Source organism: Coturnix japonica, chromosome 8 (assembly GCF_054131305.1).
Source record: "Coturnix japonica strain WE chromosome 8, WE-NBRP24, whole genome shotgun sequence".
Classification (NCBI taxonomy): domain Eukaryota; kingdom Metazoa; phylum Chordata; class Aves; order Galliformes; family Phasianidae; genus Coturnix; species Coturnix japonica.
In genome coordinates this window covers 16,053,841-16,080,151 of record NC_140670.1, presented here as the reverse complement: position 1 = coordinate 16,080,151, position 26,311 = coordinate 16,053,841, and the positions used below count along the sequence as shown (strand labels likewise).

Here is a 26,311-nt window from a genome sequence, read left to right as displayed (position 1 = left end):
GAAAGGCACCCTTAATCAGGAACAGGACTGCTGGCCTCAGCCTCTCCTCCACTTCATAATGCCTATTATCTAACTGAAAAGGAAAACTTTGATCCTAATGGTTTCCGACACCTGATGAGAATAAAGAAACACAAAGGGACCTGGTGATGTGTTATTTAACGCATGACTGTTTTAATAGGGCTGTCCAAATTTTGGAGGCACAGGGCCCACATCCAGTGCCCCTCACAGCGACCCATCAGCTATTTGCCACATTCCATTCACCACATCACATGACTGCGCTATTGGCAGTTCCCAAAGGTTAGTTTAATCTACTTTTCTATACTATTATAGTTTCCTGGGTTAGAAAAGGTTAATTAGAGGCAGAGCTGAGAGCAGAACAATTTGCTATATTGCAACATTATGACATTTTTACTGTTCACAGAAATCTCAGAACTAAGCAGGAGATCCAATCAGTTACACAATATTACTGTATTTCTCAAACCTGTATCTCTCAATGCATTAGAAACAAGTGTCTTTTGCCTAATATTTCCATATATGAAATTTAAGATACACTACAAAAGAACATTTATAGCTCATCTGTGTGAAAGCTTAGTTAAAAGCCTTCTGTTAAAGCAGGGTTTGCTCCAGTATTAGCACTTATTTTAATCCCAACTACCAAAAACCTCAACAAAACCCTTCATTAAGTAAATCAGAATTTCATTGTGTTGCTCCAACTCCTTTCTCAAACACTAAGAATACACAGAGACACGGTAAGCCTAATTTGTGTCCCACAGAAAGTACCATAAGCAAAAGGACAAAAAAAGCATCTTAAAGATTTCTGTAACCACAGCTTTGTCCTCAGCATCACAGGAAAATGTTACATCACTGCTTTTTCTTTAAGAATCTTCTTTAAACCTTAATTCACAAACACAATATGAAGGTATGGATCTAATGAACAACATATAGAAGACCAAAGCTATCACTGTTTTGAGTGCTTAAAAAGAAAGAATATAGAACGATTAAGAAACTATTTCTTAATTTTACTTTATCTGAATGCTGAGGACATGACTTGACATTATACCTAATCCAATTCACCAGCAGGCTGCCACTGAAGGAGCAGTGCAGTTCTGCAACGTATATTTTTGCCACTTCTTTGCATCACATACAGCGATCACATAGTAGCAATACAAAGTCATACACTAAGCTGATCTGATGATGAAAGAGGACAGAGGGCAGAACAGCTCTACTGTGCTCAGTTCTGACAGGGATGCACTAAGAAGTATTCTGAAGTGGAAATACAAACAAACAAGAACTAGGGGGGACAGCAAGGTCAGTTTATCTATATATCTCAGTGCTGGATATATCCAAGGTCCCTAAGAGCAACCTGAAACTTTTCCATGGAAATTGGCTGTACAAGGGAAGAGACAGCTACCTCCACTGTTGTAGCAGTGCTCACCTCAAGCTTCTGGCCACTTACAAAGGACAACTTTATAACTTCTTTATTAGAATCTACTTTTGCCATTTGTTCCTGGGCTATATAGATTCTCTACTCCCAAGTTTAAAAAAACCTCATCTTCCATTAAAACACACTCAGCTTGGGATAAAACCCATGCATCTCCATTTTCATGGTAAAGAAGCTTGACACATTCCCACAGACCCATTCTATATCTGAGATATAACACACTCACATAGGTCACACTGATTTTCTTGTCACACAAGCAACTAGATAAATCCTAAGGTCCTGTTTAAAATCTGTTCTAACATAGGGAACCAAAGCCAGTATTTGCTCAGATAGAGGTGAAAAGCCGTAATTATTTGGTGCTGAAGGAGAAGAAAGAGCCAGTTTCACTACCCTGTTTCACCAGGGATCAGGATTACATCCACGCACACTGATCTATATGACCACCAAAAACCCACACAGCAGACCAAGTGTCAAACAACTGTTTGCAAACCCTAGTGGTCAAAGTTACCACAGTGACACAGTGGCTGCAGCTGAAAAGCCAGTTTTGTATCTTACAGAGTACTTCTGCACTGAGCATCCAACCTAATGAATGACATCTGTCTGGGACCCTCCATGCACCAACATATTGCTGAAAGCTGTCGAAGCAGGACAACAGTTGCACCCTCCTTCACATTAGGCATAAGCCAAACCTGTCATTCTGCTTAAAGCTCCATTAACTGGTCAGATTTACAGCTCCTAACCAGCCACTCCAAGGCAGCTGATTGTTTATTAATCACTACAGTTTGCCCTAAGTCACATGGATACTTGCAGACCCTTGCTCCTTCTAGTCTGGGTTGCACAGATAACAACACTGCATCCCAAAAGACCACCCCTCTGCTTGCAGCCATGAGTTGTTTCCCAGCCCACACAGGCACCAGAACCACACATTTGTCTCTGCTTCTGGTAACACGAGCAGCAGCAGGAATTATACTATCATTCTAACCATCTGATTTATGTGTAGAAATAAAGTTTTCACATATTAAAAAGACTAAACTGAAAATAAAGAAATAACCCAACCTTCAAGAACACTGAAAAACAAACATACACACAAAAGAAACCACAAACACACCTTTAACACCTTTAAAAGTGTGACCTTCAGTGTTATGTGGGTGGCTTTAGAGAAAATTCACAACTATTCTTTCTCCATCTGGTCATCTACCAGTGTGTGAATTCTGGAGCATCATCCTTTAAACAGCAATTTACACAGTGACTGCACGATACATTCTTCTTTGCAGACATGTATTATTAACAATAGAAGAGATGCATCAAATTAATTGAAATTTCAAAAAAGGAAGAGAAAATCACTAGATGTCCTTCAAGTGCTTTTCATAGATAAGTCATCTCTGAACAGGTAAGAGAAGTGACTGGGATGAAGCTGGAGCTGTCAGGTCACGCAGCTGCCTTTGGCCTCCCCTCCTACTCAGATACCAAGGAAACAGCCCCTGCACATATCCAAGGCCTGATGGCTGCTGGTGTCATTCCAAGTGTTTCCAAGAAAGACAACGAACAAATGTTACTCAAAAGAGACAAATGTAAGTAACTCCGCAAAATAAACTGCATCGCACTTTGTAACAAATTATCAACTTAATCCTTTATGTTTCCAGACAGCTCATTAACCATTCCCCTCTTAGATTATTTCAAGTCACATCTGGCCTCTATTATCAGCACAATCAGGACTCTGCAGGCCAGGTTATCCATACAAAAGGCAATTAGCTCTCCTTTTGTTTCAGTTTTATTCATGCCTTTTCAGTTAGCTGTTACCTCAATGCCTGCCCAATGCCTTCCCCACCAGTTTTGTGAGGCTCCACAAGTTTGGGTGGAACACTTTTAAACCGATTATTGGTAAGGAAAAAAAAAGCCCCTGAGATACTGAAGTCTCTTAATGCAATCACCAAGAAGGACGAGCTTTATGCAGTTTGCTTCCTTTCCCTCTCATTCTGACTGATTAACCGCGACCTTATGTTTAAATTTGCTACTCGGGTCAAACCCTTCTGAAGGCCTGGCTCCTCTATAAAGCTCCAAGGTTAATCTTCAACAGATTCCATTACAGTCCATTCAGCTATTCTAGCAATGCTGTTTGAACACGCATCCTCCACAGTGCAGGTCTTTTTCCAAGGTGGTGTTAGCTGTCTTGTTATTTTGAGAAAGCAGACTATGTCCTTTTCTTCAGCCCCCATACCCACCCCTCCTCATCCCGGACAATACGGAGCCCAACGCAGGCTTTACTCACCCCAAGAATGAGGAGTATGAACGGAGCAGGACGGTTACTAAGTGCAGTGACAAGCAAGCTTCCTTTTGCTGCTGTCAAGCTTGATTCAACTTTGCCCACCATATTTTTTCCATTTAATAAGAGAAAGCTGTTTGCACAGGAGAAGTGATAAATAACACATTAACACAAGTGGTTGTCACAATAGTTCTTCACTAGCTTTCAAGAGGACCTTACTTGACTAGCAGACAGCATACCAAAGCTAACTTCAACGTTGGACCATCACCTTTCAGCTTCAGAATATTATATTCAAGAATTAAATTGTATTTTGGTTTTAAGGCCAGCAAGAATCAAGAGCTTTCAATAGCAGCGAGCAAGCAGAGCTTCAGACATCAGTCCCTAGGGCTCCTAACAACTGCTCGCTCCTCTCACAGCTCTGCAGGAAGAATCAGCTCAGCCTGTAAGTACTCAGCCAATGAACAACTGCACTGCATTGCCAGCCATGATGGAAAGGAACTGTACAATCCAGGTCCTGACTGCACTGCCCAGCCCCTGCAGCTGTCTGCTCCAACCTTCTTCAAAATTATCAACTCCTATAGCAGATTTAAAAGAAACACGGCCATTCCATAAGCACTCCAGCAGGAAGCGCAGCAGATTACAGGGAGGCACAGCTCCTAACCATTACCACTACATAGACAGACACTTCTGTTACAGATAGTTACACAACAAAAACTTTACCCTGCCAGCACAGTGTTTTGCTCAACAGAATGGTTTACAGCATTATATAAAAAACATGGTGTGACTGGCCAGATCGCATCTCTCAACTGCTTCAGTCAACAGAAGGTACCCTAAGCAAAGAAAAACCTTCCTTCATCTAAACATTTTCCCTTCGTCCACACTGGAAGAAAGGAAAGGACAGGGACTTCACAGCTGACTCAGCAGCAAACGATGCCTGGGACTAACTCCTGGAGCAAATCACTGCCAGTCATCCCTGAAGAGAGGGACTACCTGTCTCAGACAAGTCTTTATTCCTTTCCCAAATACAGCAGCACAGAACATTGCTTTTTCAAAGCTGAGCTGCATATACTTGTATAAAAAATAAACATCCCACATTAGCTTCTCAAGGATTTAACAGTGGGGATTCCGATAGCTGGACCAGAACAGGAAAAGTTCAAAATGAAGTATTTCATTGTCTTGCCATAAGGGACTAGAGCAACAGGGGCAACTGCAATATGCCCAGATATAAGAGCTCTTCAGCTTGAGCCCTACACTGAGGAAGCAGCCAAGGCTGGAGACAGCTCTGCAACTGCACCATTGCAGGCCACCTGATCAGTGACACAAAAGGGTGCAATGTGCATCCAATGGACAGCACTGGGCAGGGTTGCCCCCCACCCAGTATAGCCAAGGGTTAATCTTCAGATAGCAGGTTTAGTCTTTTCAAGAGATGCAACACTGAATTGAATGTAGGTTCGAAAGGTTTGTACTGAGCTTTATGTGCCTCTGAATCCTGGGGTGACTCTTCCTCACTAAACGCCGATATTTGTATGAATAAAAATGAAGGGATTTAACAAATCTTGTTCCTGCACACAGTTGTCAAAAAATCTGACCTTTAGAACAGGAAAAAGAGAGGGGATTAAAAGGTTTAAAGAAGAGGCAGTGGCTGCCTCGTGTATAACAAACCTTTAAAAAATTATGAAGCACTGAAAAAATCCCCTACAGGTCCCAACAAAATGTGCCCAATTTGCATTCCTGCAAGACTTCCATACGCACCACTCTACCCCTGTGTGTACACAGGCAAATAAATCCCTAGGAATAATACAACTGGGACCCGAATCTGATCTCCGATAGATTATTGCTCCAGAGCTCCAGTCCAACCTTCATAAACGGCTTTTTCTTTTTTTTTTGTTCCAGATAACTAAATCAAAAGCAGTCCTGATAAGTTTTCAAAGCTGGGAATGTGAGGAATGGTTTAATGAATGTTACAACTCAACCTACCATGGACTACAGAGCATTATGGAAGAGGACAGAGAAGATGGGGGGAAAAAAAAGAAAGCACACATGATACACCATGTCTGGAAGTCTCATAAATTCAAATCCAGAAGCACCTGCCTTCCTAAGCCCCTTTATATTAAGCCCAACAATATATATATATATATACATGAGTGCTGACTGTGCAAAGGGACATAAAGAACAGGAAGTGAGAAGAACTGTGTCAGACAAACACAGGGGTTTCCAACTGAAGAGTTACGTTAGTTGTAAAATTTAACACAGAAAGATTACGGTCTTACTGCGCTTACATAGGTACAGATAAAGAAATGCATGACAGAAAGGAATGGTAAGAGAGCCACAGAAAACAAGCTGACCACGATGTAGGAAATCATACTCCTTTTGCAGAGCAGCTTCTGTGGCATTTAGCCCTAAGTACTGCTTGTACACTACAAGAAATTCAAAATGCTTTTGCAGTATAGCACTTCATTTACATGTGCACAGAGTATGTTTCAGAAGTCACTGTCCTTGTCACACGTTTTGTCTTCCTTTCACTGCTTTTTCTGTGGTTAAACAAAAACATTATTTTCTCAAAAGCAATAAGGCAGCTGCAGCCTAAATATTTTACACCACTCTCTTGCAGCTAATAAAGTTATGTGTAATTTAAAGTTTGTGGGCAAAAAGATTAAGCTAAGCTAATATGCCAGGCCATTTTTATAAAGTGGAATTTCAGCTCAGAAAATAGCAGACATTAAGGTACCTTACAAAGGTGATGATCATCTCCATACCACCCTTCTGGGGCTCCGGAGGAAGAAAAAAGTTAAGAAGAAAGTAAGTACATTCCCAATTTGATTCTGTTTACCTACATGTACGCCCTTCTTTGCTCCATTCATCACCTTCTTGTCTGTATTCTTGTAAGATCTAAAGATTCAGCATGAAACTGCTGTATTTTCCATCAAATTAAACAACTGACACACTATCAGGTTAACAATACATCATTTACTGCCAATAAATAAGGTCCAAATACTATGTAAGCTTTCAGTATTATCTACAGTTGCAACAGACTGTTGTAGAATGTAAAATAGTTACAGTTACAGAGATTAAATGCTTCCTATTTACGTGACAACACCCATCAACACAGCTAGATCAGAGTTACAAGCAATTCTACAGTCACTGAATAAATCATCATGTGTGGACACATTAGAGCAAAGCAATTTTTACTGTGGAAGAGTGGACCCTGGAAGAAATCCATGCAGGAAAACAAGTTCCTCTAGAAGAATTTTAACTGTTCCAGTTGCTCTCCTCACTGCAGCAGCTCCACAGCCTCCTGTCTCTCCAGAACTGTAGGACTGAGCATTCTGTTTTTCACTTATTACTGGATCTGCGTCTCTCCTTTTCTTCCAATTTTATCTACCATATATTAACTACTGTTGTTCTTCCAGCCACAATTTCTGACTTACATCTCCTTCACTGAACATCCCAGAGCACTCCATGCAATAGATACATAATGATTACAAATAAGTGAAAGGACACTCGTACATTTTCTACTGCTTCAAAGACATTCAGTCAGCTTGCTCACTAACAAGACAAAGAAAACGGACTATTTTGGCCTTCTTTTCACACCTCTTCATATTCAGAAACACTCCTCGTGCTTATTTTCAAACCAACATCCTTCTTGTACACCGCCCAGTACTACTCCACATTTCGTAGTCTGCAATAATTTATAATTCCAAAGCTCACAGCAATTAATCTCCTTTTGCTTCAGTCCTTCTAGATTTCATTCAAACCTCAGTAGCTGCAATTATTTTTTTAATATCACCATGTGATTTATTTAATATGCTGTGGACAATCATGGCTTTTTGCCTTAGTCCACAGCAGAACTCTGTCATTTTAAAATAAAATATAAATGTCAGGGTAAGGAACAACATTCTTTTATTAAATGCTAATGGACATTTAAGCAAAGATAATCTTTTGCATATATGATATGCTGGACTTGGTTGCTCTTGTGCTAAATACATGATTAGAATGTAGTTTATCATAGTACATACTACTGCCAGTTGAAGCACAGAAAAGCAAACAACTATTTCCCAGTACCAGATGACACGACTATCGTTTAACATTATATTTCACCTGCAATCACATGAAGTTCAGCCCTTCCAGCTTTATTCCAGGGTGAGCCAGGCAAAAAACACACAAGCAAACACTACACTGAAAAGGCTTGGGAGATCAGCATCTGGTCAGTTTGAAGAGGAACTTCATGGGGGCAGACTAAATCTCAAGTGTTCAACACTGGAACACATAAAATAAGGAGAAGGAACACAGGTCTTTAGGACAATAATAAGGTAAGCACTGAGTTGGCTTTCGTTTTGTTTAGTGGTGTGGTTTTTTATAGAGCACTGCTCAGACCCATTATTCCTTCAGCTGAGGTTTACAGGGGAAATAATAAAATAAACCTGATGGCTTACATGTATTTGTGAAGAACAGCGTAGATGGACAGAACTGGTATTTGTTCAGCTATGCAGGTTTCATGCAGAAGTTTGAAGCACTCTGAATTACGAATAGATTCCGGACAGCCTCTAGGCTAAGTCAGCTGCACCCTCCAACAAATCAATCATTTCAATGATTCCAACATCAAATTAGATCTTCCAAGGATAAAAGTGAAGCTTATTAGTTGGAATTTTGTCAGAAAGTTTTTTAAACAAGACTCATCCGCACTGTGAAAACTTCGGCATTCATGTAACACTCTTTCTAAGCACAGTTATTTACCCCCAGTGTCCTTGGGCACGAATTCCCTGCCTCCGCATTGGTGCGGTATGTGGTGCACCTGTTGGCTGCTGACCCCACCCAGCCGCAGCCACATCCCGGGGCGGCAGAGCGGAGCTGCAGGGTAGCAGCTCACAGGCAGTGATGGTGTGTGCAGACCTGGCAGGGGTTCCAGCTTTCCTAGGTTCTTCAGCAGGCAGACAGCAAAACCAGAAAGCACTACAAAGAATACTCTTCAAATGGCAGAGATGGAGTTTGTGTTTGTGGGTGTTTTTTGTGCTGTTTTTTTTAAATACTGTTGTTTCTTTCAGGCTTGTTGCTTTTGTTTTTGTCAGCAGTGCGATTTGCCTTGAGAGCTGCGTCATTATCACACTGGTTTGAGAAGCTTTATCCCTTTGCCAGTCAGCTTTTGCTGCAGAAAACCTTGTAATTGGCATTTCCTACTCCGGTCCATGTTCTAAATAGCAACTGCCCACAAAAGAAAAGAATTCCAGAATGGCTTACAGCCTTTTTTTCCTCCCCCCTGGAACCATGTGGGCTAAAAGCAGTGTTCCTACGTAAATCAGAATTCTTCTGTATTAACACATGCCAAATTTTTCGAAGCTTTTCTTCTGTATTTGATGTCCATGCAGGGAGATCTCTTCCACACTACATTCAATAAGAGTTTACACCAGAACAAACTTGTGTGCCACCATTACTTAAACAGCACAGGATACACCACATCAGTTCTCTATACCTGCTATCGATCATACCATGTCTGGAAATATTCCCACCCTATGAACACACAACAACAGAGCACAGCTAATATCTCAGACCCTGCTCATACCTTAGGCACACTGAAAGAAAAAGATAAATCTCAGAAATATAGGAAATAGTTATTCAGACGAAAGGCAGACAACACTTCCTTTCCCAGAACAATCTGTCTCCTGCCCTGACAACCCGTTCCTGCTATATTTACCCAAGCAAATTTTGCCGGTGATATATTTCCAGATGCACTTGAGCCACATGTCGCTGTCAGTCAGCCCAAGCGCAGAGGAATCCGGGCAGAGCACGGCTCCTAGAAATCACTAGATGTTAATCCATGCTTCCTCTGCTGCTTGCCTTTTGAGTTAAAGGAGAAAAAAAACGTGTAAAGCATTATTCTCAGCTTACTTTGGAAGCAGTCGTGGGGACAAGCGGTGCTTCATTTGATACAGCTATTTACTTCAACTGCTTTCTTTATGGCTGATAGAGACACCTGAATAGTAGAAAAAAATCTGAAGCACGCAGTTAAAAATAACTGGTTGTTTCAACCAATTAATACTGGTTGTCTAGAAAGCATTGTAAGGCCGTCTGTAAAAAGGCTTGACACTAAACAAGGAGCTTACAGCTCTAATCTGCTATGGGAGAATCAGCTCCTCACACAGGGAAAAAAAAAAATGGTGCTGTCTTTGTTCGAGGAAAGCAACACAGATCAAGCGAGGAAAATCAGTTCTAGTTCAGACAGCTCAATTTAAAAATGTTGACCAGTCAAAGCAAGGTGAGTTGGGAGGAATCAAAAACAGGTTCTAATTAAAAGCTAGCTTTGTTTCTTCTGAGCTAAGCCCCTTTGCTATTTTAACCATTATATTCTTCCTACATTTTGCCATATATTTCTGGTCTCTAATCACACATCTAAGTCTGTATGTTTCCAGTTTCACGGGACACTTGTTATAGCAATGCAGCACATTCCCTGAAATTCTTTTGAACAAAGGTACAAAGTCATCTTCACCGCTGTGCTTTTAAAAGATGCTCCTCACAGCTTCTGTCTCCCTCTATACAGTCTTAATTCCAAAGTGCATTTTTTGAGATTACAGCAAAGGGAAACAAACAAACAGAAACAACCCATCAAGTCACCTCTAAGAACTAGAAGGAGAACTCTGTTATGTGTTAGTGTCAGTCACTGGGACACGGTGCTTCTCAGCTGTAGGCATTACGATTCTTCCAGAGAAGGTGGGAGCTAAATCAGTGATGCAGGAGGAAAGGTGAATGGAGGAGCTGAAAGGGTTTAGAACTGTAAATGTCTTTCCTTTGGTTCCCTCCTCCCCTTTTCTGGAAAGCGCAGACAGGCAGTTTCAACCTTTTCGGGGTTTATTTAACTGGCTTAACAGAGGGTCCTAACAGGTCACAAATAAGCTTTTTAAATAAAAAGCACAAGTTGAAATAAACAGTGGATATACCAAAACTCACGGCCAGGCCAATTTTATTACCTGAAGTGGAATTAAAAATCATTGCAGCTTTCCTTTAACAGCAGATTCACACAAGATCTCTTCAGCTAACTGGATACAAACAAAGGTTCCCCAGAACGATATCAGTTCATTTAAAACGAACAAGTGAAACAACACTTAGGATTGTAACCAACACTCCTACTGCTCAAAGACAACCACATCCTTTGGAACAGCCTCAATTATTTGCTAGAGCATTAAACTATGAAAAATTTTAAATGTTTTTTTTCTTTTTTTTTCTAGAGACGTTATTTCTGCTTCCTTAAATTCTATACTGTACTATGTTGTGGTTCCCTTTGCTTTCCAAATCTGCAATGCTTATCTAACTTTCAAGCACCTGACTGGCACCTCATACGAGAGGAATAGAGACCAGCATGACAAGAAAGAAAATGAGGTGATACTGAAGGATGTTAAGAAACACTGGCTGGTGCCGAGAAGGATCAAGTGAAATGTGGGCAAAATATGAACTGCATTACATTTTAGAGTTTATTAGCAGCCTTATACAGCTGCTCAAATTCAGGCATCTAATACAGGGATGTGAACAGCTGGTACCATCACCTGCTGCTCCTGCGGAGTGAAAGCGAGTGTGTGACCTTCCGCTGCAGCACATGGCTCTGCTGCATGTGAACAAGGACCAGCACGGACTGTGAAACCCAATAGCATAAAGAACCGCCACCCAAAATGAAACTGTACAATTTTAAAGGAGGCTGATTGAAAAGGAACTTCGCTTTGAGATTCTGAATGGATTGATACTGAAAGTGAAAGGGAATAAACAGCTTGCAAAATTTAGGTTGATGCTGCCTCTTACACAAACAAAATTACCAAACAATCATGAAAGCATTGCAGGACGCCTATGATGGTCTCCCCCCATTACTTCATTTTACATTTCTCAAGCAATTTCTTTTTCTTTTAAAGAAAACACTCTTTTCTTTCCCCCCCAATTATTAAACTACTCTGTTAGAGCCACTTTACTGCATTCTGAAATGTCCAGATCTTTTTATTTCTTCTTCTCCTGTTTCCAACACTCTGATAAAATAGATATTAAATACTTTTTTGTACTGAACACAGACATTTCTTTTATGCCCTTAATGAGGCAGAAGCCTTCATGATGCAAGTGTTTGTGCTCCTGCATCAAGCAGAGCTCTCCCTTTGTTCAGGACTGATTGCTAGCAGTGCTGACAGAGAAGGTTGGTAGCATAAGTTTATTCCATTCACATTGGTACGGTCAACAGGAAAAAATCCAACTCCGGAAAAACGGCCCATGGCTTAATGTTATTTCACCTTCATTACAGCACTGCTGTATCTCTTCACTAAACCAAAAGCTAATTTCCCCATAGTATCACACCACTCTTGTTCCAACTGAAAAAGCCTCTTCCTGTTGACCACAACAGACCAGTAAATATTTGGGCAAACATACTTCCTACACCTTTGTGTTCATAACAAAGGCCACCAAGGTGAATATTCCCAGCTCATTCTCCCCATTGCATGTATCAGTGTCAGACTGAGGCACAACACATCTAAGAGAGGAGAACCACAGATGTAAAAAGCATAGCGCTCGTTAGATCTTAAGGCTGACTAAATACATTCACATTTCAGTCTGTAAAAATCCAAATGTTTTAACAAAGTCATATACAAAAGACAAAACAAAGTATTTCCAAGTGACAGGAAAACCTCAGGCTAAAGTGAAAGCCAGCTGATGACGTCTCCTCCTAAATTGCTGTGACAGCCATCTTAGTTACTACAGAGCCATTACAGGCCACTGTAAACTGTCTAATCCTGCTTTGAAGAACATCCAAGTTCCTAAGTGCAGTTACTAAAGATGCTTACATAAGCAACCATATTCTACTACAGCCACGCTTTTTATTTCCAGAATAAAGCCCCAACCCTTGGCTATCCTCAGAGCTCAGACTGTTCTCTTTCAGTACACCGTGATCAAGATGACAACCACATCTTGATTTACAACACCGATACCTCATATATTTACAGTTTGCCACATAATTACTTAAGCAGTAAATCAAGAGGTAAATGGAAGCTAATTCAACAACCACTTGGCAGATTTCTTCACTGTATCAAGAAAAATGACAATTCATTGAAAAGTAACAGGAGTTTAATAACAAACTTCTCCCAGAATTAAGTTAAATTCAATGACAAGTTAGCGCCATTGTTCTGAAGTCTCTCATCTTGTTTAAATAACAATACCACAATACATACATCAAGAACTCCAGCACCCAGAAAAGAAGGCAAGCACATTCAGAAAAGGACTGCTCTGCTTACAACTTACTGCTAGCCCTATTGAAACAGCATGGTAGTAGGCCAAGGAGAGGACTGGAAATGAGAACTTCTGCAGCGCTTATAATAGGATACAGACAGATGATTACATCAAAGCACCACCAACACAGAACAATTTATCCTATTCTGCTAAATGGTATTAATCAAGTACACGCCTTGAGCATTAGTTATGTAATTGTGATTACAGTGCAAAATATACTAGCATAAAGTATCATGGAAATAGTTTATCTAAATGAAACTTGTATATTAAAATACAGATTTTAATAGGATAGCTAAAGCCAACATCACTATCAACTTTAGTTCCATTGTACTTATGTCCAAACTCTCATCTAACATGCTTTCCTTTTGCAATTGCTTGCAACTCCAATTGCTTTTTTGTCACAATGCTGTATTCTGTTCATCAGCTTTCCCCGAGCTATACACCCTTTCCTTTCCACAAGGTGCTTGCATATAGAAGTAGTTAGAAACAAAAAGCTCCATGCAAAGAGCTCAGGCACATTCTTTTCAGGGAGTTCAAATGATACAGGTTCTCCGTCCATGCCCTTAAGCTAACCAAGAAACATGCACATCTAATTAGGAGTTTAAAGAAAGAATGGGCTGCTTTAATACTTACAATGGCATTTTGAAGTCACATTAGCATTTATATTCTAAGATTTTGTGGCAATTTATTTACACATAGGAAATCAGTCACAATATCTCTCTCTTTACTGCATTAACAAATTCACTCCCAAGCACTTCCCCCAGAAAGCATCTGTTGGCAACAACAACAGGTTGACAACCCTGCCCAGGGCTGAAACTAGGTGACTTCTGAGATCCTTTCCAACCCAAGACATGATTCTATGAACACTGAAATAAATACATTTCAAACTCATCCATGACAAGCAACCTCTTCACCTCAGAATTCATCACACAACAAGACCTAAGACATAGGCCACTACTTTAAGCCACTGCTTTGTAGACAATATATGACAAGCTTCCTGTTCTTTGTAACACTTAGAAGTGTTGCAAGGAAAGTCATTTATGTTATTTAAAAGATTACAGGAGTTACTGAAGGACTGGATGCAGCTGGAAATGTTAACAGTCGTTTCCACAATTTAAAATGAGGAGGTCTAAATGAGAAAACATTTTTCTTTGTGCATGTAAAAACACTCCAGCACAAATCTACTGCATGACACTGAGACAGCAGGCAAACAAGGTACATTTACTTCAGAAAGAAAAACAGCAGGTTTACCAACAAATGGGTAAGCCATCAACTGCATTTACTTTACTATTAACATCCCCTAGCCCATTCATTTGCTATCTTATGATCAATTTTATCCATTACTTTCTTTTTATATTACCTTTGAATCCCTCCAATTCTGCCAGCCCTTTTGCTGGCTTCTGTCTTCCACAACAATTAGTGAAAAAGCACCGTATCACACATCCCTGCCCCATTCCCAGGAACAGAACACTTTGCCCGATGTCTTATTCTTTCAAATCTCAAAGCCCTTCAAATTCACATCTTGTTACAAGCCTTATTAGGGGTCAGCCAACGATAGTTTGTTTGAAGGAGAAATTGAGGTAGTCACTAAGAAAAACCCTTGAGTGCTTGAAACCTTTATGTACTTAATGACTTCTTTCTGCTTCCACCTTCTAAAGATACAAACTTTCTGAGGTGAGGAATGTTTTGGTACGTACACTGTGTACGTATGACCAAGACTTGGAAGTCCAACCACATATTACCTAACAACATAAATATGCACCTGCACTTTCTGATGCAAGTTTTGGTTCCCTGAAGCTAATAACCTTCAAGCCACTCTTTTAACAGGTCAGATGACGGCAGTTTAGGGATGAAAGGAGAAAGAAAACAGAAGGACAGCTTCCATAGCAGGAGAAGAGCTATGTATTTAACAAAGTCCTACTAGAATTCAACAATTTCACATCTATTTCTGCTTCCAGAGGGCTTTTACTACCATGTAAGTAGCCTTACTGTCTCTTAATTGGCCACAGCCACTTTTAACTGGTCTCAAGCAACCACAAAGATAGCACAATCCACAAAGACAGTACATCAAAAACAACCAGAACAAAATCTCCATGGATGACTTAAGAGGAACCTTAACTTCAACAGAGCATCTGGCATTGCCTTCCTACCAAATCAAACTGCAATTTATTGCCCACTAATGTATGTACATTAGGCCATTTCCTCTATGGCTCCACTTCACACAGAAGCAGTAACTGAAGGAAATAATGGAGTGCCCAACAAGTGGGAAAATAATTGCTCAACAAGCGTGGAACAAGAGAGAGTCAGTTGCACACCGTGCACATGTGGCAGCTCTTCAGAGGTAACAGAAGGCTGGTGTTACAGAACAAGCACACTGCGGGAACTCTGCCAGCAACAGCCAGGAGCGCTTGTCCATCTAAATCGCGGGGTCCTTAAGAATTAGGGGTCAGGAAACAATTCCTTCCAACAGCACCACCTCCTGCCTGTACCTGCCATTCATTGCCTTGGCACAGACAGTAGACAAGGTCCAACCTCTCATCTTAAACCATGCACAAAGCACTGTACTAAAAGGAGGCTAAACTGGTATTGCAAAATGGTGGTACAGGAAGAAGGGCCAGCCTGGATGTTCTGGCTTAAATAGAAATGCAGAAATTCCTTATCTGAATACCATCTTACAGTTTTCAGTTGTGGGTTTGTCCCATCCAAACTCCCAAAGACATTCCCAGAGCCACTCCATTTGTTTGGATTTTTTTCCTGCAAGTTTCTTAGAACTCAAAAACACAAAAATAAAAGATGCTACTAAGTTCTCAAACTAGGGCTGCAGCACAAACTATCTAGCGCTTTCTGCCCTATTCAGTCTTACTTATCTACTCTGTTAAAAGCTTCCGCTTCTCAGGAGTCTCACCTCATTCACAAACCGATGTTGAAGGCTTCAGCGAACAACTCAATGATCAGAGTAAGCCCACACCTCCAAACAGTCTGCACACATGCTGCCCCACAAATAACAGGAAAACCTTGGGAAAGGTTACTATGCTTGCTCCAGTGCATGCATAAGCTTCACGAATACTAATTAAAGAGTTATTTTTCATCAAGCATATTGTTCCTTTTTCTTCTTTGATATCAAAAATAAACTAAATCTTAAGTGAAAAGACAATGTTAGTGTTTGTTCTGGGCTTGAGAAGTTTCCATCTCACAGGTCTTCCAGTGCAGCTACCCATTCCTAGGGCACATTAACATCACTCCAAGAAAACCATCTTAGAAGAACAGAATGAGTAATTCACTCAGAAAGAGACTGTTTTTTTACTACACCAGTAACACTAGGAAAACCTAAGTCAAAAATATCAATAAAAATACCTGTGGGAAACTCTAAGACCTTAGCCATAAGACAGCCCTTTCATGCATGTGATGCTGCAAAGAGATTAGAAGGAAGATGCACCTCTTACAGAGAGGGCACTTGGAACTACCTGCAGCTTCAAAGCAAAAATACTGCATTGGTTTACATTCTCTCTGTGCTTGGAAGGATGCCTGCTTTCACAAAGACTGCAATTCTGAATACAGTACACAAGAATCAAGTAGTCAGGATTCAGTCTGCAAACAAAGCATCAGATTAAGAGCATCACTATCAACCCCCTACTTTTTACAGAAAAAAGATGAGAGAAAATATCCAGGGAACTAAACTACCACTTCTGTACACCATGTTAGATCACGTGACACAGATTAGAATCACACTGCCACCCATTAACAAGTACAACCAAATGTAAGTTACACAAGAAAACCTACTATTTTTCCCCCCCTCCCCACACACTTTCCATTGGACACAGATACAGACAATCAGCATTCGCTATATGCTAGTGCATCCAGTCACTTTTTGCAATATGGCACTGCTCTTAACAGCCAAGTTAAGAACTACAAGCATTACAGACCTACAATGGTATCATTTCTTTCCTATACTTAAAAAAAAAACGCATTAATTTTTCCAAATTTCTTCAGTTAAACAGACAGCAATACATGTCTCAGAGTCCATTTAACTGCTCTGAGAACACCCTCTATTTCTACTACCTATTTCTGAGATCTTAGAAGAAAAGTTCAGACACTGATCCCAAATCAGGATAAAATTTCTGTATTTTTTCCCATCTGAATGTCAGATTTTCTCTAAAAACTGTTTCGAGATCAGACATGAGAAAATGAGCCTGCAATCAAATCTACATTCCAGAAAACTGATGGCGACAGTAACAAGTATATTAAATCAGTACACTGGGCAAAGGTTCTCCTATGGTTACAGTCATTTGACCTTTAGCCAGCTCTTAATGCCCCAGCCAACCCTCTAAAGATGGAGATTTGCAGCAGCTTCTTGTCTGAAATAAGCCATGAAAAGATTCTTCTGAACCCACTGTACAAGCATTCATTTAAAATGTCATGAATGTGCATGAAATCAGAGTGCTTCTAACAGCTTACTTTGCAGCTTCTGTTTAAATGCACTAACTCTGAACCACCAGAGGATAAAAGGACTCAAACCTTCCTGTCTGGCACTCATGGTCCTAAAATATACACAAGTACCTCTTCACAGGTGTGTTTACCTAGTTTAAACCTTATTTAAATAGACTCTTGATGCACACACTTTCCACAAACACCTGCTTCTCCCACTGCTGACTTGTACAAGGCTGTTGCATTCAGTCATCTGCTGTCCTAAAGCCATCCTACACACCAGCCAGCAGTAATTCAGTCATGACAATCCTGCTTACTGACTCATCCTTCCAATCAGGGCGAAGCGCTACAGATGTACCTGCATTTACCTACACATCACATAGGAATGGTTTGAAGACTTCAACAGCCACAGCAAGATTTACGTAAACTCAGTCCTTAACAGATCATACAAAAAGAGGCTTATGATGGATTTCTGTTTCTAGACATCTCCCTACTGAGCCCAGCCACATCCTGACACTGAAACACTGGGGAAAGTAAAGATACTTTGTTACCACTGGATGTCAAAAAGAAGTTTCCTTTTGTTGACCTAAAACCATAACAAAACTGACAGCACAAAAAGACTCCAACATCCAGACACATCTTCTAGACTATTGATTATACCTTGAAAAGCAGTGAAATTAAAGTTGTGGTGGCAAAAACCCTAGATACAAATGTCTATCAATTCTACAGCTTCCACTGATTTTTAAATAATCTTTAAAACATAGTTTTATTCTGATTTTGCAAGCATGGACGAAGCTCAATACTCATTGTTTGCATGCAGTCATAACTGAGGACACTGATCTGTGGTTTAACTAAGCAATGGAAATATAAGATACCATAACAGGCACAGTTACAGTGCTCATCCTAGTACAAGCATTTAACTATTACATTTATTTGGGAATGATGAATACCCATGAATACACTCAAGATGAAAGTACATCTATTTTTCTATTTTCCATGCAACTGCTATAAATAATAACTGAAATATACGCAGCACGTATTAAAATGGCATCAAAAAACCAAGATGGGATCAGAACAGATGTTCATTTTCTTTTATAAATCTGCATTAAGTTGCAACAGAAATCAACTTTCTCTTGTAAGAACTTTTAAAGGCCTTATTCCCCATGAGTCCAAGGCCTTTCACTAGGTGCACTGAATCACAGAAGTTATTCTTACCATAACCATGGGATTGTTTGTGCTGAGCAAGAACACCTTCTCTAGATGTTTCCTTCAAGTGTCCATTCAGATATTACAGTGGGACAGGATACCACTAAGTGGATGCAGGCAAGGACTTACTGGTTTTGGTAAATCAAATAAAACATTTGTTAATTTAGTTATTCTTGTGGAACAACACTTTGAAATGGGTATTTTTAGCTGCAGGAGGTATACAGAGCATCTATATACCCTTGACCGGGGCATTTCAGCACCACAGTCATGACAGAGTTAATACCCACTAGCTCAGAGGAGAACAAAAGGTACTCCACTGCAACATGCCTAACATTTACATTGCCTCTCTTTGCTCATTAAACAGGTTTTGGTTAAATAATGAACAAACTGTATTACAGACTCCGATGAGAATTCCAAAATTATAAATCAACTGGTAAAGCCCAGAGGAGAATGAAGGGAGTGGGAGGGAAGGAAGGATAATATTGACTAATATAAAGGGCGCAGCTTGACAGTGGATATTCCTGCCACACCTGATCAAACATGCTCCATGGGGGAGGGGAAGGGGGGGCGAGAGCAAGAGGGGAGATGGGACAAGGCAGCCTGAAATTTGCATCCGGAACAGATTAAAATGGGTTCTTGGGGGATTGAGAAAATACATAATATATATTACTATAAATGCAAAATTGTACTAAAAGCTAACTCAAATGTCAAAGATTACAGCTTGAATAAATTTAAATATAAAAGCAATGCGTTTCCATGAGCTAATGAAAGAGACATGAAAGGAAGGTCGAGGGGAAAAGAAAAAAAATAAGAAAAAACTAAGTTTGGACTTTTCATTGCCTGAAGGATGAGGCAGGAGGTTCTGTATCAAAGTACTGCTTGGAAACCAGCTCATGCCTAAAAGTGGAAAAAAAAATAAAGCACACCAGTGATGTCCTACCTCAAGCCACTGGTCTGAAAATAGCAGTTGTTGAAGCTGGAATTACCTATTTAAAAGAACCCTATGTAATCAAACCACCATGCTACGATCATTATCACACATAAGCAATTACCAGCTCAGTGTAAACCTCACTTAAGTGATAAGTTAACTCGCAGAGTCTCTAAGTCTCTCAGTACATTAAACTTTGCTTTTTCTAATACAAGCAGATCTTTGGCTTGCATTTTCTCCCAAGTCAACAACATATTGCATCCAGGTTCTACAGATAAATAGCCAACCCCTGATATTTATTCACATTGCATTTAATCAAGCAACCTGACATCTCCTCGTCTTCTTGATATGAAGTGGTATTTGCAGGGCAAAGAATTTCAAGAGTCACATCTTCAAGAGAACTTCATCTCACAGAAGGAAGAGATTAGTGCCAGGAAATCATCCTCCCAAGACAACTTTGGAGACTGTATGCACATCCTACAGAATATGACTGAACTTACAAAAACACATAAATCCAGTGTGTCATTTAGTCTGTGGAGGGAGCATCCAGAACAAAGATTCTGGATGTTCTAGTAAATTTTCTTCTAAAGGGAATCAAGGCTCAGCACTGACATAGGAACAGGCCCACTCCACAATCAGAAATGAAATAGTCCATCTCAAACTTAGGCTGAACGTTGTTCTAAACACCCACTGTGATAATGGGATCAGAAATAAACCTTACTTTCAAATATTGCAAATAAGAAACCCTGGAAAGAACAGCAGCACAGCATTAGCTCACCTCCAGACTCTCAATATATACCAAGGTTAAACAGCCGCTCCTGAAACTAATAATAGAGGAAATCTAGGTGGAAACAGGAAAGTGAACTAGGAATGAAAACCTGGTCAGAACCAACATCACAGCCATATGCTCCACTGCTGAAATCAGTATACAGTCCTAGGACTTTTTGGTGCAACTGGTCACAAAGAAAACCATTTACTCTGAGATTCAAGAGATCCAAATGGAAAATGATCTTTATTCTTCACTTGCTACCGGTAATGAATGAAGAAACCCAACAAATCAAAGACTGTAAGGAGAAACCAGGTAATGGGAGGCACCTTGCCAAACAGATTTTCTTGTTGTTCAAAGATTGGAAAGCACGAACAAAACACAAGATTATACATGATAATATTCCAGATTTCCTATATTACTATAAGCATCAGTATAAAGAAAAAAGCATGCACATAGACACAGAAATATATACATAAACACACACAATACACACATGTATATATGCATACATCCAGACAATAGCAAGTGGTACTATTTCTCTAGAAAAGCATACACCTATTTGCCCTTTTTTCATTATTTGATATATCTGGATAGTAAACAAGACAAAATAGCACATCTGCACACAGGCAGAAAGAAAAAATGTATTTGCACGTACCAAAGCAAGTACACATACCTGTTGATTTCTGTATAAGCTTACCTGTTATATTATTCAGCACTTCTTTTAAGACACTAAAGCTATGTAGCAAGGGATCCCTTTCTTCATCCTACAGGTTTTACATAGGAAGGAAGCCATTAATGAAGCAAACATACTTCTGAAGATGCATCTTAATAAGCAGTATGTAAAGACCTCACCTTCACATTCAGGGAGTATCATGAGTTGATCTATCACTGACAGATTATTTACTCCATCAAAATCAAGAAGTGTATTTTTGTTTTCCTTCTAGCACCATCCTACGTTATACAGCTCAAATGTCAACGAATAGGTTCAAGACAGTGAAATCCACTTTGGGTTTATTGTCCTTTGAAGAATTTCTGATTAGCCCTCCACTGTTCAATAAATTTCAGAGCAGATCTATCTCATATCATATTTAAATGGCTCATCTGGATTTGCTATAATGTTAATCTATGCAGATTGTAATGGGAACAGAAATACAATGACATTTGGTGCCATTAAAATAACCTGAAGAAAGAACGAATAAACCCGAAGAAAGTATGAATAACTGCATCCTTCAGCTTTAGTTTATCTTCGCGTTATTAAAGTAAGTTTCTCCAAGCTGTGCACATCTGCAGCCACACCTACTACTGAGTGGCAGTGAGCACTAACGAAGAAATGCTTGTTAGAAGGAATAAGGGCCCTGCCCTCTGACAAATCGAAATCCCAGCCATCTGCTTATCATTTGGCATTCTGAAGTGCACCACAGATCCAGCACACCACAGGCACATCATCTTCACTGCAGAAGCCACAAACTGACTACACTGTCATTAGACTTAGAAATGTTGTATTAATGACTTTTAACAGAACAGGTACGAAATTACAAGCAAATATTAAATAAAATAAAAGGACTTCTCTAAAAGAAGCACAAATGGGTAGCACCAACCCGGGGCAACTTACCAGGTGTGTGTGAGTGCTCCATCGGGCATTGCGCTTGATGGCTCCCACCACTGCATTGATTTCGCCTTGTACAATGTAAATGTTTTTATCCACCATCTTGACAGCCCTGAAAATAAAGATAATTCAAATCAATCTCCAGTCCTCTGAATCATTCCCCTCCTCAGACAAAACACCCAGACAGATCTAGTCAAGCAGAAGGTCTACAGAGATGCAAGAGAACATTTCTACAACATGGTTTTCTACATGAAAACATGCAAGTTTTTTGTCAAGATGACATCAAAACAAGAGTATTTTTCCACAAAATGCATTTTCAAGAAGGTCAAAGTAGATTGTTAGTTAGAACAGCAGCATAACTTCATCAAGGCACAGCCCTCATTTTTTCCCCTGGTACATTTAGGTGCAGAGGAAGATGGTGTAAGGGAACTGGGACGTGCCTCTATGACAATGCAACTCCACGTTCACTCCTGCATTTACGCAAAGTCCTGCAGACCTACACAGAACACAGTGCTAATCTTGCACTGCTAAATAAGCATCAGAGGCTTAAATACGATAGCTAGAGGGAAGCTCTTCAGGACTCTGACAAAATAACATCATGTATAAAATACACTGATTTTCACACCTGCTTCATTCAAAAGGCTTTAAGAAAGAGAAGGACAAAAAGCAAGGGTAAAACCCCACAAACAAACGAGAATAAAACTGGATGGGACATGGGAGGAAAAAGTGAGAAAGCAAAAGGCAGGCATTCACACTCATACAGGCTGAGGCCTATACAAAGTCTCTGGTGTATGTGGATAGAAAGCCAGAAAAGCAAAATCATACAAGCAAAAGAGAAACGTTTTTTAAGGACCTGAGAAAAAGAAAGAGCAATTTACAACAGGGTTGTTCTCTCTATTCTAACTACAACCCAGACACTGAGAAGCATAAACAAGTAAGAATGAAGAGGAATGAACAGACATGACTGTTTACAAAGAATAAACAGGACTTCTAAAGAAACCAGGGTCAGATGATACCATGTCCGAAGTACAAGAATACATGAAGTACTGAGTGAAACTGTAGCTAATCATGAGACTTTTTCAGACGATATGAAAAGAAAATGAGAAATCCAGTTTGAAATCCCAACAGGACGCCCATAGGAGAGCAGCTGAAACGTTAATCACAGCCCTTCAAACTAGACAGGTGCACTTCCAGATGAGACAAGCACACTCAAAGGGTTCCACTGTGGTGGAGGAAACAAAGGACAATAAGGATTTTTGCCCATGTAGAAAAAGCAGAGCAGGGAAGGACAGAATTTTCCTAATGACTCCAAGCTTCAGCAGCATCACAGCATAAATTTCAGAGCACGCAGACTGGATATGAACTGCCATTAACTAACATGTTTGAGTTATCAACAACTCTTCAAATACACAAATTTCCTCAGAGCAAAATAGACTAATTTGCCAGAGGACTCTGTAAACAAGAAAGAAAAACACTGTAAAAAGTTGCCTTATCGAGGGAGAGCATCTGATCTGTTGTTTCCATTTTTCACCTTCTTAACAGGGTGAATAATCCTACGGCAACACCATTTCTTACTTCATTTCATTATTTAAAATAACGGTACTCCTAAGCATTACACCGGAAGTCAGGGGCAAAGACAAGAATACCTTACAGTGCAGGAACTGGCCTAACAGTCCAGACCTGCACTAACAGGTTATTCAGAAAAGAATTCTAGAAACAAAGGCTCCCCTAACCTGATTTGGAAAAGCATGTAAAGATACACCAAACACGTATCACGTCTTGCACACACACATAGATGCTCAGCAGTTCTGCGCATTTAAAACAATGCCAAAGCTTAAATGCTGTTCTACATACTAGGGAACCTGCCCATAGTACCCCTATTTCTCTTCTTCTACCTTTAGCCTAAAAGGATAAAGAATGACAAGCTGGCTAAACTCAGTCCTCCCTGAATGAACGAGGCTTATAATGCTCAGCTTTCCACAAACCTGGTGCTACCTCCAGTCAGTGAAACATGGAAAGGACAGACAAGTTTCCAGCACACGCCTGTTCCTTCACACTTACTGTGAAATTAAACATAATGATCCTTTCAAACAAGGGTATAAAAGTAAATCCATGTCAGTTGATACAGCCTTCCTAACATACTACAATCCTGCAATACTTTATTTTCCTCCAAATTTAACTGCTAACTACTTCAGAAGAGCAGCCCACCAGAGAAACAGGAAAGCTGTCATCATTCACAGTCACCCTCCAGGATGGTTAGGAACTCAAAGAGTGGCACAAGGCAGACACCTTGGCATTTCATTGAACATCAGAGTCTAATACTCATGTGTGTCATTTCATCAACCCTCCTTGGGCAGAGATGACAGCTATTCTGAGACCCTTTAAACAGTATCAGGGGTTAAACTTTCACATCAACACAATGACAAGATCTACATCTGCTGATGCTATCTCACACATGCACTGAACGTTCCGCTGCTCAGCCCTGAAACATACTGCCCCAAATCTTTCTATTACCATAAGTCTTCGCTCTCCTTCCCCTGCAGGGAAATATCCACAACTCCACTGGAAATCAAGTACGAGTCAGCATGAAGAGTAACACAGTCTGGCATGTGTCCATCAAGTCACTCCTCCCTGTCACAAACTTTAGCCTTCAGCTATTGCTAACTGACTCAAATCACTACAGTAAGTAGCAGTAATGAGAAGTGACAATATTATATATACAGAAAAGGTAGCACTTAAGAACAAGCTTTTACTGAGCAAACTTTGCTCACACACAGGAGTACGGCATCTGACCTAGTCTCTGTATCGTGTCCCGACACAACATTCTGCGACACAACAGGATACACAGCACTTCCCAACCAGCAGATCAGAAGTGCTTCTCACCTGGCAGCGAGCTGACAGCAAAGCCTTTTCTTCCCTTCAAAGTGCCCGTGCCAGTTACACAAATTGCTCACCAGGAAGTTAAACCTGGCGTGTTGCTTGTTTTGTTTGTTTTGTTTTCTTTCATAACAGCTGCTGTACAACGAGTATCACAGGCACAGAAGGTCGGAGAGCTGGAGGTACTGCTGCCAAGGCAGGGCACAGGCCTGTGCCGGCAGGTCTGGGCAGTCAGACGTGCTGTCTGAAACACAGCCAGCACCGACAGGGCAGCGAAGACACCTGATAAAGGTGACACCGGCTTCTACAGGCCTGTACCTCGAGCTGTGATAACCAGAGGGTGGGAGACGAAGAGAAACCTCCCGCCCGGCTGTCAAAGCTGAGGAGCCAATCTGGAAGCACGAAGTGTGCTGGGAGGCTCTCCCTTCCGGCCGCTTCATGCGACCAAAGCGACGAAGGGCGATACCCGGGGGCTCATGACGCTCACCCCACACTGCGGCCTTCCCTCCCTCCGTCCGTCCGTCCCACGCAGCCTCCCGCGGGTTGCGGCAGCAGCTCGGCCGTGTGCCCGTTCGGCACCTGGGCCCGGCCCGCGTTTCTCCCCGTGCCGCTCCCCCGGCCCCAGCCCCCCGCCCGCCTCGTGGCTCCCCGGCTCCGCCCGCACCCTCGGTCCCGGCCCTCGAGTCGCGACACTATCGCGACAGGCGCTGGCCGCCCGGCACTGACCCCCGCATCCAAAATGGCGGCGCCTGCTCCCCGCGGCGGCGGCCGCTTCACACATCGGTCGGGCGGACGGAGCCGCGAGCGGGGGCCGGGCCCGGCCCTGCCACTGTCCGCCCGGCCCTTCCTCCCGAGGCGGCCGCACACAGGGTCCTCCCGGCCGCGGGCAAACGGAACCGGCCCGGCTCCGCTCGCACTGACGTGGAAACCGGCGCACCCCAACCCGCTGCCTGGTTACTGGGCTGACGGACGGCCGGGCTACCCAATAGAATCACGGGATGAAGCCGGAGAAGGCGGGGTATCCAGTGACAAGAGGAAGAGAACCAATGGATGCAGAGAAGGTAGAACTAGCAGCGCCACTGGCCAATCGGAGGGGAGCATTGAGGCAGGGTGCAGTATCAAGGGCGGTTGAGGGGAAGCCGGGGGGCATTATGGGCCGGGCCGCTCTACGCGGCGCTGCGGCCTGAGCATGTCGCACCACAGGGACCCGGCCGCCCTCAGTGCCGCTCTGTAGCCGTCTGTGTAGAGATGGGCTTTAAAGGCGGGTCGGTGTGCGGGCTGATGGGCCTGGGAGCCCAGCACAACTGGCAGGTGGGCCCCAACTCCACCCTCCTAAGAGCACGGCCCCGTGTTGGCAGGGAAGCTCTGGATATGCCCCCCCCATCCTTCACGGCCTGCAGGAGAACCTGCCCCAATGCTGGGTGATCGAGAATCAGCGTCTGAGGCTGAGACCGCAGTGATCTCCCAGCGCTGTCAGCCAGAGGTCAAGGTGTTTGCTCCAGCTGCTATCGACCTGATAACAGGCAGAGCTCAGAGCTGCAGGGTTAAGCTGT

General features: G+C 41.6%; 1 protein-coding gene across 7 annotated transcripts in view; it reads right to left on the bottom strand.

Moving 5' to 3' along the window:
* Window positions 1–25,725, bottom strand: part of GBF1 (golgi brefeldin A resistant guanine nucleotide exchange factor 1) — a 90,478-nt gene extending 64,753 nt beyond the window's left edge. For 3 of the 7 annotated variants that reach the window (XM_085554379.1, XM_085554380.1, XM_085554381.1), the window contains exons 1-3: window positions 25,485–25,717; window positions 21,888–21,993; window positions 20,973–21,039 (exon numbers count right to left, since the gene is read on the bottom strand). In XM_085554379.1, the coding sequence (XP_085410505.1) occupies window positions 20,973–21,039; window positions 21,888–21,993; window positions 25,485–25,492 (181 nt within the window). In that variant the 5' untranslated portion in view covers window positions 25,493–25,717. Of the gene's footprint in view, window positions 1–20,972; window positions 21,040–21,887; window positions 21,994–24,764; window positions 25,087–25,422; window positions 25,448–25,484 lie in introns of those variants that run through there. The other 4 variants (XM_085554382.1, XM_015866763.2, XM_015866757.3 and 1 more) reach the window with 4 other exon arrangements.
* Between the last annotated feature and the right edge of the window lie 586 nt (window positions 25,726–26,311).